Source organism: Carcharhinus amblyrhynchos, chromosome 20 (assembly GCF_965287045.1).
Source record: "Carcharhinus amblyrhynchos chromosome 20, sCarAmb.v2.hapA, whole genome shotgun sequence".
NCBI classification, from domain to species: Eukaryota; Metazoa; Chordata; class Chondrichthyes; order Carcharhiniformes; family Carcharhinidae; genus Carcharhinus; species Carcharhinus amblyrhynchos.
In genome coordinates, this window is record NC_137343.1 from 24,367,864 (window position 1) to 24,380,474 (window position 12,611).

The following is a 12,611-nucleotide window of genomic DNA, read 5'->3' on the forward strand; positions in this document are numbered from 1 at the left end:
CACAACATTCAAGCTATGGGCCAAGTAAATAGGATTAGGTAGGCAGGTCGGTATTCCTTATGTGTCGGGACAGACTCAGTGGGCTGAAGGGTCTTTTCTACAATGCAGAAGGAGGCCATTCGTCCCATCGAGTCTGCACTGACTCTCTGACAGATCATCCCACCCAAGCCCAATCTCCGTAACCCCATCTATTTACCCTGCTAATCCTCCAAAGCTACACGTCTTGAGACACTAAGGGGCTATTTAGCGTGGCTAATCCACCTAACCCGCACATCTTTGGACTGTGGGAAGAAACCGGAGCACCCGTTGGAAACCCACACAGACACGGGGAGACAGTGACCCAAGCCAGGAATCAAACCTGGGTCCCTAATGTTGTGAGGCAGCAATGCTAACCACTGTGCCACCATGCCGTCTTGCTCTAACATGTTGTTACATCTCAACTATAAATAGTCTTGCACGAAGGCCCAACTGCCAATCATTGCCAACCATAACCACAGGGCTTCAACTACACTGTTTTTCACCTGTCCAATTAGGTGAGTAACATTGCAGTACATGTTGGTGCAATGTGTCCATCAACATCACCACCCGGGGACTGATTTGCCACATTTATGTACATCTTGTTGAAAACCACAATTAAGAATAACTATCAGATGCCAATATTTAAAGCTGCAACAATATCAAAACACAGAGTGCATTACTAACCAGTTTTACCAACAATACTCAAAATAAGAAGGCAAATTGTGCCCCAAGATGCAGCTTTCAATGTCAGGCTGATCCAATGTCACATAAGCGTTAGGTGGAATTAACTTCGATGTCTGTGCTAATAACATAATGGATCAGATAGAGAGGCTGTTTCAGGACCCTTTGCCTTCTACCTTTTAAATGCCAACCTGGCATAAAGCCTGTTATTACGCATCCAAATGTTGGTGATGAGCTGTAAGTTGTGAAGGTGATGTGAAGGGCTTTTGACCTCATTAGATATCGTGCAGCATATTTATCCTGCTCGTGAGTGAAAACATTGAGCTTATTGGTCAATGGTGCATTTCTAGATCTTCCAAAGCAATTGAGAAATAAATATCGGTTGCAATCGAAGCTTCAAAGGCTATTTAGTTTCTGGTGAAGGTCCTACACCCAAAACACCATCCCGTGTTTTCTCTTTACAGATGCTGACGGACCTGTTGTGTATTTCCAACATTTTTGTTTATGCTTGACCATTTGTTTGCCAAACACACGAGGATGTGAATCATATTAAAAAGCAACCCACTGAATAGCTAACTTGGCTCAATAAGGAATCTAACCGTGAGATTATTACTGATTTACCTATTCATAGAATCCCTACAATGGAGAAGGAGGCCATTTGACCCATTGAGCCTGCACTGACAACAATCCTACCCAGGCCCTATCCCCATGTATTTCCCCTACTAGCCCCCTGACACTGAGAGGCAATTTAGCATGGCCAATCAACCTGACTCTGGACTGTAGGAGGAAACTGGAGCACCCGGAGCAAACCCACGCAAACACAGGGAAGAACGTGCAGACTCCACACAGTCAACCAAGGCTGGAATTGGGTCGGTGGGGCTGGGAAGCCACAGTGCTAACCACTGTGCCACCGTGCCACCCGTGCTAGTGAAGCTCTTCTCATTGCGGTTCCATTCCGTGATGTTCGTGTTTTCTCTGCCGCTCCACATACCCAACAGTCTCTCTATTGCTGCCCCATTTGCTAACTTATTTCTTCTCCGATTGTTGATCCATTTTGTGAGGTTTCTGCAATTGTTTGGATCCAGAATTGACCCCTCTGCAACTGAGAATTCCTAATCTGACTCCAAAGATGTGCGGGTCAGGTTGATTGGTCATGCTAAATTGTCCCTTAATGTCAGGGGGCTAGCAGGGTAAATACATGGGGTTATGAGGGTAGGGCCTGGGAGGGATTGTGGCTGATGCAGACTCAATGGGCTGAATGGCCTCCATCTGCACTGTAGGGATTCTATGACTGTTTGGTAAAGCAGCAGTTCACTTCCAGACACAGGAGCTGAGCCCAGATGTATTATGAGTAAGTATGCTTCGCACAATTCTAATTATAACTCAAGTTAATGGTGTATTTTGAAATAATTACTCACTCAAAAAATAAAAAAACTGGAGAACTTTAGAAGCTCAATCAGCATCTGGAAAGAGGACAAAGAACCTACATTCTGGATGTGCATCCATCTTCTAAGCTGAAACATAAACTGCAGAAAAGACACAGTGGTTAGCACTGCCATCTCACAGTGCCAGGAAGCCCGGATTCGATTCTGGCCTCGGGTCAATGTCTGTGTGGAGTTTGCACATTCTCCCCATGTCTGCATGGGTTTCCTCCGGGCGCTCCGGTTTCCTCCCACAGTCCAGAGATGTGTGGGTTAGGTTGATTGGCCATGCTAAATTATAGTCAAGGGGATTAGCAGGGTAAATACATGGGGTGAAAAGGTTACGACCTGAATGGGATTATTGACGGTGCAGTGTCAGTGGGCTGGATGGCTTCCTTCTGCACTGTCAGGATTCTATGATTCTATTCTATAATAAGTTGCTGAAGTTTTCTTACCTAGTTTATTTAAGCACTCTCGGTTTTCCCAATATTTTCTGCAGAATGTTTGATTCTTCTACTTCACAGAATTCATTTCTTGCCAGGCATATAGTGTTATTGCTGAAATTTTATTCTGAGACTAGAGTTTCTAATCCAATTGAAGATCAAATGATTTTCGGTTCCCCTGGTGTCTTTCTCAGTGTGTTTGATAGCAATGAGCTCTAAACTCAGAGTGAAGAATGTCTCTGCTTCTATATCAATACTGGTGACAATGGGGAGGGGATGGCCTAGTGGTGTTATTGCCTGATTACTAATCCACAACTCTACTAATGTTCTGGGGACCTGGGTTCAAATCCCACCATGGTAGATGGCAGAATTTGAATTCAATTTTAAAAATTTGCAATCTACTGATGACCATGAAACTATTGCTGATTGTCAGAAAAACCCATATGGTTTAGTAATGTCCTTTAGGGAAGGAAATCCCTCGTCCTTGCCTGGTTTGACCTACATGTGACTCCAGAGCCGCAACAACTCTGGACTAAATTTAATGTAAGTAGGCTTACATTAACACTGCAATGAAGTTACTGTGAAAATCCCCTAGTCGCCACACTCCAGTGCCTGTTCAGGTACGCTGAGGGAGAATTTAGCATGGCTAAGCCACCTAACCAGCACATCTTTCGGACTGGGGGAGAAAAGCAGAGCTCCCAGAGGAAACCCACACAGACATGGTGAAACCGAGCAGACTCCACATGGAGAGTGACCCAATTCGGGAATCGAACCCAGGTCACTTGGTGCTGTGAGGCAGCAGAGTTGACCTCTGTGCCATCATGCTGCCTTCTGAACAAGGGAAACTAGGGATGGGCAATAAATGCTGGCCAGCCACTGACGCCCATTTCCCACAAATGAATTAAAAAAAAATTGAGACTGGTTCAAGGTGAAGATGAGAACACAAATTAGGATAAAGTAACTGTTCAAGAACTTTTTGGAAGAATAAGCATGTTTTTTCTCGGTTGAGCACTGAGTGGGAATGAATTCAAACATCTCTTATTATTCCTATCTTTTGATTGAAAATCTAAAAGTTGTGAAAAAATAGTAATTGTTTAACATTAACTGGAATGCGCAATTTCTTTTAAAGGAAAAGTTCACAAGCCGGTAGGTTGGGGCGAAACGTGGGAGGAGATTAAATTCCAAATGTGTACCTCGGGCTCCAGGGTTAAACGCATTCACAGTTTCTGGTGTAAAGTTACTTGCTCTCTCCAGCCGTGGGAGTGACAGCACCTACTGGAAAGTGTGATTCGCCCCCACAAGTTCTCAAGTTCCGATTTTCCAACCCCCCTCACTGACGTAAAAAAACACCGCAGAAGCCTAGGAAACCCATTTTAATACTTTAGCATGTCATTAGGGAGCACTCATTCCGATGATGGAGAAGGGGCCAATGATCGGGGGAAGGGACCAATGATGGGAGAAGGGGACAATGGTCAGGGGGAAAGGGGGATAAGTGGCTGGTAATTGGGGGGAGGGGTACGGGGAGAGAACTGCCAACTCCAATCGTGGGTAGAGTTGGAGCCCTGTGGTGGGCTGTGGGGTGGTAGGTTTATCTGGTTATGATTGGGGCACCCTTTAAAGATGGCGCCGCAATCTCAGTTCAGCCAGGTTTTGCTGGCGTGTTGAGGCCCCGCCCCCTGCAATGACAGCATGAAAAATGCCCGCTTTTTTTAGGCAAAATGTATAAGATCCAGAGAGAAACACACCAATTTTCTTGTTGGAAACAACACTCTGCCATTTTTAGTAAGATTTTGCCCTGAACTCCCGATTAGAATCATAGAATCCTACAGTGCAGAAGGTGGGAATTCAGCCCATCAAGGCTGCGCCAACCACACAATCCCACCCAGGCCCATTCCCCGTACGTTTACCCTAGCTAGTCCCCCCTGACACTAAGATTCAACCTAGCATGACCAATTCACATAACCCACACATCTCTGGAGTGTGAAAGAAAACAAGAGCACCCAAAGGAAATCCATGCAGACACAGGGAAAATGTGCAAACTCTACACAGAGAGTGACCAATCGAACTGGGTTCGTAGCACTGTGAGGCAGCTGTGTTAACCACTGTGACAGTGTGCTGCCCTTGAAGCAGGTATTATAACTGGGGCTCTGTTCCCATTCAGATGCTGAAATTTAATTAAGCAAGTTATAATCACAAATCAACTCATCATACTTCAGAAAATAAGAAATAGGAGCAGGAGTAGGCCATTCAGTCCCTCAAGCCTGTGTCTCCAGTCAATAAGATCATGGCTGATCTGATATGGCCTTAATTCCACTTTCTTGTCCACCCCTCCATAAGCCTCAACTCCCTATTCTCTATTCTCTCTCCACAGATGCTGTCAGACCTGCTGAGATTTTCCAGCATTTTCTGTTTTTGTTTCAGATTGCAGCATCCGCAGTAATTTGCTTTTATCTGTCTCACTTAGCCTTGAATTCAGTCAATGGCCCAGCCTTCACCACTTTCAGGGAAAGAGAATTCCAAACATAAACAACAACTCCTTTATACGGAGAACTTCAACAAATATTAATAATTCACCCAGGTAACCTTATTACAAGGTGGTTAAGAGAATTGCATTATAACCTCAGATTCCAGTCCAAGGGCCACCTATCTCTGAAAGCTGGTAGGGGAATTATTTAATTGCGACAAGGTAGATCAGATCAACAATAGACAACACTATAAACTTTTATTATTGCAATTGTTCTTAGTTACAATGCCGTACAGTATCAGGTTTACATCATTACTACGGCATATGTAGCTCAAGAAACATGAAACAGAGAAAGCAGGTGTTAAGCGGGGTGGTGACAGACATTGAGAAATGTAGGCTGGTTTGATTAGGGTGCTCCTTTTCACTCCTGTATCTCTCAATTGAAGCACTGTTTATGTCATTTATATTTCCTGTCTCATGCACTATCTGGGATTTATTTTGGCCAAACGGTGATAATAAATAGGTGCAGCATGAATAATCTGATCTGATCTGATTGAATGGCAGAGCAGGCTCAAAGCGCTGAACTTGCCTACATTTGCTGCTAATTCCTATGTTGCTAAGACAAACCTGCTTGAAAGTTTGGACAACTTTGTTCCTAATTACTGATTTCTATAGCTTGAGCTTGCCAAGAATTGCTAATTGCTAAAGCTTTCGCACTCAAGTGCTGGTTGGATGGAATATCTATGGAGTAATGCATTGGAGTTCCTCGCACCCACAGTCACTAAAGGCTTGGAGTACTCCGGCAGGCAGTGGCAGCTTACAGGATTAGGGAGTGAGGGAGAGGATACACAGGTATTGGAGATCCTGAGGGAGCAGGTGACTCTTAGTGATCTTATGTCCTCATCCCATTCCCCATCCACAACAAGGGAGGCCCGAAGCACAACATTTGTGATCAAGCGCTCACTTTCACAAGGTGATTCTATAAGATGCCCCATAGATACAGCATCTTCCTCTTTTTAGATTAAGTCTTCCAAAAATCTCTGGAATAAATGTTGCCTAATTATTGGGTGAAGTTTTGCTAAGGTGTGTTGAAGAGTTTCCTGATGTATTTCCAAATCCCCTTCACACCTTCTATAGCAATCAACATAAAAAATATCCTATTAGTCCCAGAATTGCAGGTGAAGAATTTATTACAGGAAGCTGTATGTACTGCCTCAGTCGTGGATTCTTACTCATCACAGGATCCCTATATTGTAGGAGGAGGCTATTCAGCCAAGCTAGTCTGCACTGACAGCATCTTACCCAGGCCCAATCACCATAGCCTCATATACTTACCCCGCTAATTCCCCTATCTTACATATCTTGGGACACTAAGGAGCAATTGAGCATGGCCAATGCATCTAACCTGCACATCTTTGGACTGAGGGAGGAAACTGGGGCACCCAGAGGAAACCCACGCAGATATAGGGAGAATGTGCAAACTCCACACAGACAGTGACCCAAGCTGAGAATCGAACCCTGGTCCCTGGAGCTGTGAGGCAGCAGTGCTAACCACGATGTCATCATGCCACCCCTCATTTCCTCATTGCCAGATAGGGAGGGCGCATTGATTTGTTTTCTTCATGGTGACTATTGGCCCATATTTGCTTAGGTTGCATCCAGCACCCACCCCGGTGGACTTTGCGGGGTCTTTGGGAGGGCACATCCTGCCATGGAGCAAGTGAGTGCAGGTGTCACTTTGGACACACCTATAACACTCACCTGTCTCATGCTGCAAAAAACAGTAGCGTCACCCTGTCCCCTTGTGCAGCTCAGGCCCTGTCTGAAGAGCTCTCCATATAAGGGTTATTTTTCCAAATAATCACCTCGCCTTTGCAACAGTTGGTAACTTACTGGCCTTTTTGTTAACTTTTCAAGCTGTTATTTGCACTGGATTCCAGCAAAAGAACAAGAGACCCAGAAAGAATAATTTTGCAATGGAGTGCTTGGCTCCAACTATTCAAACTTTAGGAAAGAAAGTTCTTTAGAATCCTCCAGTGTGATTGTGACAAAGGTAAATGACTCCTTCACAATTTTTCTGATCCTCTGATTCTGCTGTCAACACCATCCTTCTGCAAAGCCACTCCATAGTCCTCAGGTTGGATGGGGTTTCTTTAACGTGATTCCATTCTTACACATCTGACCATAGCCAGGATATCACTTAAATTGACTTCTCTTTCTGCTCCTGCACTTTCATCTCCAGTCTCAGCCAATGATCAGTTGTTGGCCCCTATCCATTTCTCACCTACATGCAGACCATGTGCTACATCACACAAAAGCACAGTATTGGTTTACACCTGCATGCTGATGCATCCAACTCTATCTCACCACCACCACTCTGTACTCATCCTTTACTGAGCTGAGAGAAAGGGGCATGACCAGCAACTTCCCTCCAATTAAATACTGGGTAGGGTTGATCCCTTTTTTTTGGTCCCTACTCCAAACCCTGATCCCTGGCTACCAATTCCATCCTTTCAGCTGGCAGTAGACTGTGGTTAAGTCTGGCTGTTCGCAACCTTGCTGTCACATTTGACCGAAGATTCTGACCTACGTGAAATCACAAGACCACCAGAGCTATCTCTGTAACATTATTGTTTGGTGGGGCAGGCTTGAAGGGCCAAACCTCCTCACCATAATATGCACATTACAACCTCCTCACCACAATACGCACATTACAACCTCCTCACCGCAAAATGCACATTACAACCTCCTCACCTCAATACGCACATTACAACCTCCTCACCGCAATATGCACATTACATCCTCCTCACCGCAAAATGCACCTTACAACCTCCTCACTGCAATACGCACATTACAACCTCCTCACCGCAATACGCATGTTACAACCTCCTCACCGCAGTACACACATTATAACCTCCTCACTGCAATACGCATATTACAACCTCTTCACTGCAATAAGCACCTTATAACCTACTCACCACAATATGCACATTATAACCTCACAACAATATGCACATTACAACCTCCTCACTACAATATGCATATTACAACCTCTTCAGCACAATATGCACATTATAACCTCACAACAATATGCACATTACAACTTCCCCACAATATGCACATTACAACTTGCTCACCACAATATGCACTTTGCAAGCTGCTCACTAAGATATGCACATTACAACCTCTTCCCCATAATATGCTCATTACAACCTGCTCCCCAAAAAATGCACATTACAAGCTGCTCACCACAATATGAACATTACAACCTCCTCCAATATGCCCAATTTGATGAAACAGCCAGCTCTTTTCAAGATTCAATCTTGGTCACATGATCCTCATAGAAACCCAATGGCACTGGGACCATTCCCAGGAAGTATACTGAATGCTTGTGTTAAAGTTCCAGCACGGTGGCACAGTGGTCAGCACTGCTGTCTCACAGTTCCAGGGACCTGGGTTCAATTCCCAGCTTGGATCACTGGTTGTGTGGAGTCTGCACATTCTCCCCATGTCTGTGTGGGTTCCCCTGGGAGCTCAGGTTTCCTCCTACAGTCCAAAAGGTGTGCTGATTAGGTGTGATGGCCGTGCTAAATTCTCCCTCAGTGTATCCAAACAGGTGCCAGACTGTGGTGACCAGGGGATTTGCACAGTAACTACATTGCAGTGTTAATGTAAGCCTACTTGCGACACTAATAAACAGAGACAAATGTTTTCATGAGTTTGACTCCACATCCCTCATCACAGATTTGGACTGAGTGGTGGATGTGTTGGTCTGATCTGTGGTTTTGGTCACTGGTTATCCACTTCCATAACTAGTTATGGGATGTTTCTGTTCCCATTCACACAACAGGTTTTCAGAAGTGGTATCCAGCGTGTTGATGGGGTTGATGACAGAGTGTGCTATGGTTTGATGTTTCTCAGTTGGTTTACAATGAATAACTGGGGAGAGGCGGGGAGGGGGGGGGATCCTTTCATTTTGTGGACGAGAAACATTATTTAAGGCGAATTATCTGACTGGGTCATAAACGTTGCCAACAGATATGAGGGAGGTTTGTAAACTGGTGTCTGGTTCAGGGCAGCTAATCAGAGTGGGAACCCAAACCCTCCCTGGCTCAGAATGTAATTTTACCTAATGTTCTTCTAACCAGCCTCATTCTACATCTGTCACTGTGCATGGGACTCGAGTAACACAACGGACTGACTCTCAGCAGACGGAAACCGTGGCTTTTCCGCCATACACAGCCCCAGATGCACCTGTACATTGTACAAGCAATGCGGCCCAGATCTAAAAAGAGGAACGGGAGTAGAAAATAGATGTCTGCAAAGATAGTGCGGATTCCATTTGTCACGAAACGCAAGTCACAACCGCATTTCCAGCCTGCTAGTATGAGGCATTCAACAAGTCACTTCGATTGCCAGATTCCCAGCGAGGGCTTTATGTGTGTGTGTGTGTGAGTGTGTGGATTTTTTGCCATTATAAATCAAACAAACGTCTTTCAGGGACAGACCAGTGCTACCACATTGTAAATAGCATGCCATGTTATAAGCACAGCAAATCCCCGGGGGTCAGTCCACCCAGGAATAATTCCTCACATGTAAATATCCTCGGGGGAAATCAAAATCCCAGAAAAGTCCTGGCAGGTAGACACACACAGGCTGCCCATGTCAATATCGAGCCTCACTCACTCACACTCACTCACCTGGCCACTATCTCGTTGTCCACTTTGACTATACAGTAAGGGTCGCTGGTGCCGGACCTGTGAGGAAAGACAGACAGGCACGTTTGTACAATGTTAACATCGCGTCTGTATTAAAACCGGCGTCAAAACAAAATGAAGCACCCGTTTCTGTCTCCCCCCACACCTCCCCAAAACCCCCCCAAGTCCAAAGCTGGAGTGTGGATTAAACAGGAAACTTACACGTCCTTTGCTGGTAGGTTTCGCCCTTCGATGATACGGAAATACAAGGATGTATTTTTTGCCATTTCGGTCGGCAACAATTAAAACTTTCCTTTTCTGATCTCCCTGGCGGTGGTTTACAGCAGGTGACTGAGAGGGCTGGGCTGGACCCTGGCTGCATTCATTCTTAAATCCAGCCCAAAGGTTGGTGGCTGTCTCCTCGGTTCTGAAGGGGGGAAACACCGGAATTTCCTCGCTCAATCTGTGGATTTTCCAAAGTCCGCGGGGTTTGCTCTTGAAACAGCGATCAGTGAGTGGGCTCTTGTGTGTGTGGGGTGGAGGGAGCCCAGACTGTCACCCAGGAGGGGTCAGTCTTTCTCTCTCTCTCCCTCCGTCTGTCTATTCACTGAGTGGCTTTGCTTGCTTCTATCATACCCAGAAGTTGGTGTTTGTGAAAACACTGGCAAAGTGTGTGTGTGTGTGTGTGTGTGTGGGATTTGGCAAGGTGTGAATGGTAACAACCACAAGGCAAGATTCGCTAGGCTGACAGATCAGGCAACAAACCCCTTCCCAACAGAAGGTGCTGTTTGTTTGGAGAACCTAACTTGCCCACTGCTGGTGGCATGGCTGAACTGCAGTGACAAGATACACTGCATTAAATAAAACCTTCTGAAATATTCTTGCAGGAAGTCAATGGGGGAGTGCATAATTATTATTAATTAGTGTCACAAGTAAGCTTACATGGGGGCAGCGCAGTGGTAATGGGATGGCATGGTGGCACAGTGGTTAGCACTGCTGCTTCACAGCACCAGAGACCTGGGTTCGATTCCAGACTTGGGTCACTCTCTGTGCAGAGTCTGCACATTATCCTTGTGTCTGCGTGGGTTTTCTCCAGGTGCTCCGGTTTCCTCCCACAGTCCAAAAGATGTACTGGTTAGGTGCATTGGCCATGCTAAATTCTCCCTCAGTGTACTCGAACAGGTGCCGGAGTGTGGCAACTAGGGATTTTCACAGTAGCTTCATTGCAGTGTTAATATAGGCCTACTTGTGACACTAATAAATAAACATTAACACTGCAATGAAGTTACTGTGAAAATCCTCCAGTCGCCACACTCCAGCACTGTTTGGGTACACTGAAGGAGAATTTAAGAACATAAGAACATAAGAAATAGGAGCAGGAGTAGGCCAACTAGCCCTTCGAGCCTGCCCTGCCATTCAATAAGATCATGGCTGATCTGTCGTGGCTCAGTTCCACATTCCCGCCCTCTCCCCATAACCCTTAATCCCCTCTCTTAGCAAAAACCCATCAACCCGCGTCTTAAAAATATTTAGCGAGGTAGCCTCCACCACTTCAACGGGCAGAGAATTCCAGAGGTTCACCACCCTTTGAGTGAAGAAGTTCCTCCTCAACTCCGTTCTAAACCGCCCCCCCTTTATCTTGAGGCTGTGCCCCCTAGTCCTACTATCCTTTCTGAGCGGGAAGAGTCTCTCCACCTCTATCCTATCCATCCCATTCATCATCTTATACGTCTCAATGAGATCTCCCCTCATTCTTCTAAGCTCTAACGAGTACAAGCCTAATTTATTCAGCCTCTCCTCATAGCTCAACCCCCTCAACTCCGGCATCAGCCTAGTAAACCTCCTCTGCACTCCCTCCAAGGCCAAAATATCCCTGCGTAAGTACGGCGCCCAAAACTGCACACAGTACTCCAGCTGCGGCCTCACCAATGCCCTGTACAGCCACAGCAAGACCTCCCTACTTTTATATTCAATCCCCCTCACGATGAAGGCCAGCATCCCATTAGCCTTCCTGACCACCTGCTGCACCTGCAAGCTGGGTTTTTGCGACTCATGCACAAAGACCCCGAGGTCCCTCTGCACCGTCGCCTGCTGCAGTTTTTCTCCACGTAAGTAATTTAGCATGGCCAATGCATCTAACCAGCACGTCTTTGGGAGGAAACCCATGCAGACATGGGGAGAAAGTGCAGATTCCACACTGACAGTGACTCAAGCCAGGAATCAAACCTGGGTCCCTGGCGCTGTGAGGCAGCAGTGCTAACCACTGTGCCACTCTAAACAGAGGGTTTCTGTGACTGGTGGAAATTAGTATCTCGCCGTCATCAGGCCTCAGACCAGTTAGTGTGGGAATACCCAACATTTCTTTCCAGTGAAGCAATTCCCAAAAGTCACAATGAATATTCTGACTGAGTAACATTGAAATAAGAAGGCCTCAGGAGAAGGACTACCTTTCTCAGGTTTGCTCCGAAGGTTCATGGAAAGCAGGAGCTACACAAGCAACCCAAGCAGAGAAAGGTAATGTCCCAGAGGCAGAATTAATTCAGCTAAAGCTAAGGAACAAAACAGGAGCAATGACATCGCTCGATGTAGTCTATAGATCACCAACTGGTGAAGCGGATTTAGAAGAACAAACTTGCAGGGAAATTGCAGAGCGATTCAAACATTATAGAATACTCTTAATGGGGAACTGTAATTGTCCGAGCTTAGACTGGGACAGTGGTCACGTAAAGGACAGAGAGGGGGAAAAGTTCCTAGATTGTGTTCAGGAATATTTCCTACAGCAGTACGTGTTCAGACCAACAAGAAAGGATGCACTGTTACACCTGGTTCTTGGAAATGAGGCCAACCAAATAGATCAAGTGTCAGTGGGGGAACATTTAGGAGACAG

General features: G+C 45.7%; 1 protein-coding gene across 3 annotated transcripts in view; it reads right to left on the reverse strand.

Annotated features, from left to right (window-relative positions):
* rasal1a (RAS protein activator like 1a (GAP1 like)) overlaps window positions 1-10,445 on the reverse strand; it is a 278,029-nt gene extending 267,584 nt beyond the window's left edge. For 2 of the 3 annotated variants that reach the window (XM_080208234.1, XM_080208233.1), the window contains exons 1-2: window positions 9,947-10,444; window positions 9,728-9,784 (exon numbers count right to left, since the gene is read on the reverse strand). In XM_080208234.1, the coding sequence (XP_080064360.1) occupies window positions 9,728-9,784; window positions 9,947-10,011 (122 nt within the window). In that variant the 5' untranslated portion in view covers window positions 10,012-10,444. Of the gene's footprint in view, window positions 1-9,727; window positions 9,785-9,946 lie in introns of all 3 variants that reach the window. The other variant, XR_013889047.1, reaches the window with a different exon arrangement.
* Between the last annotated feature and the right edge of the window lie 2,166 nt (window positions 10,446-12,611).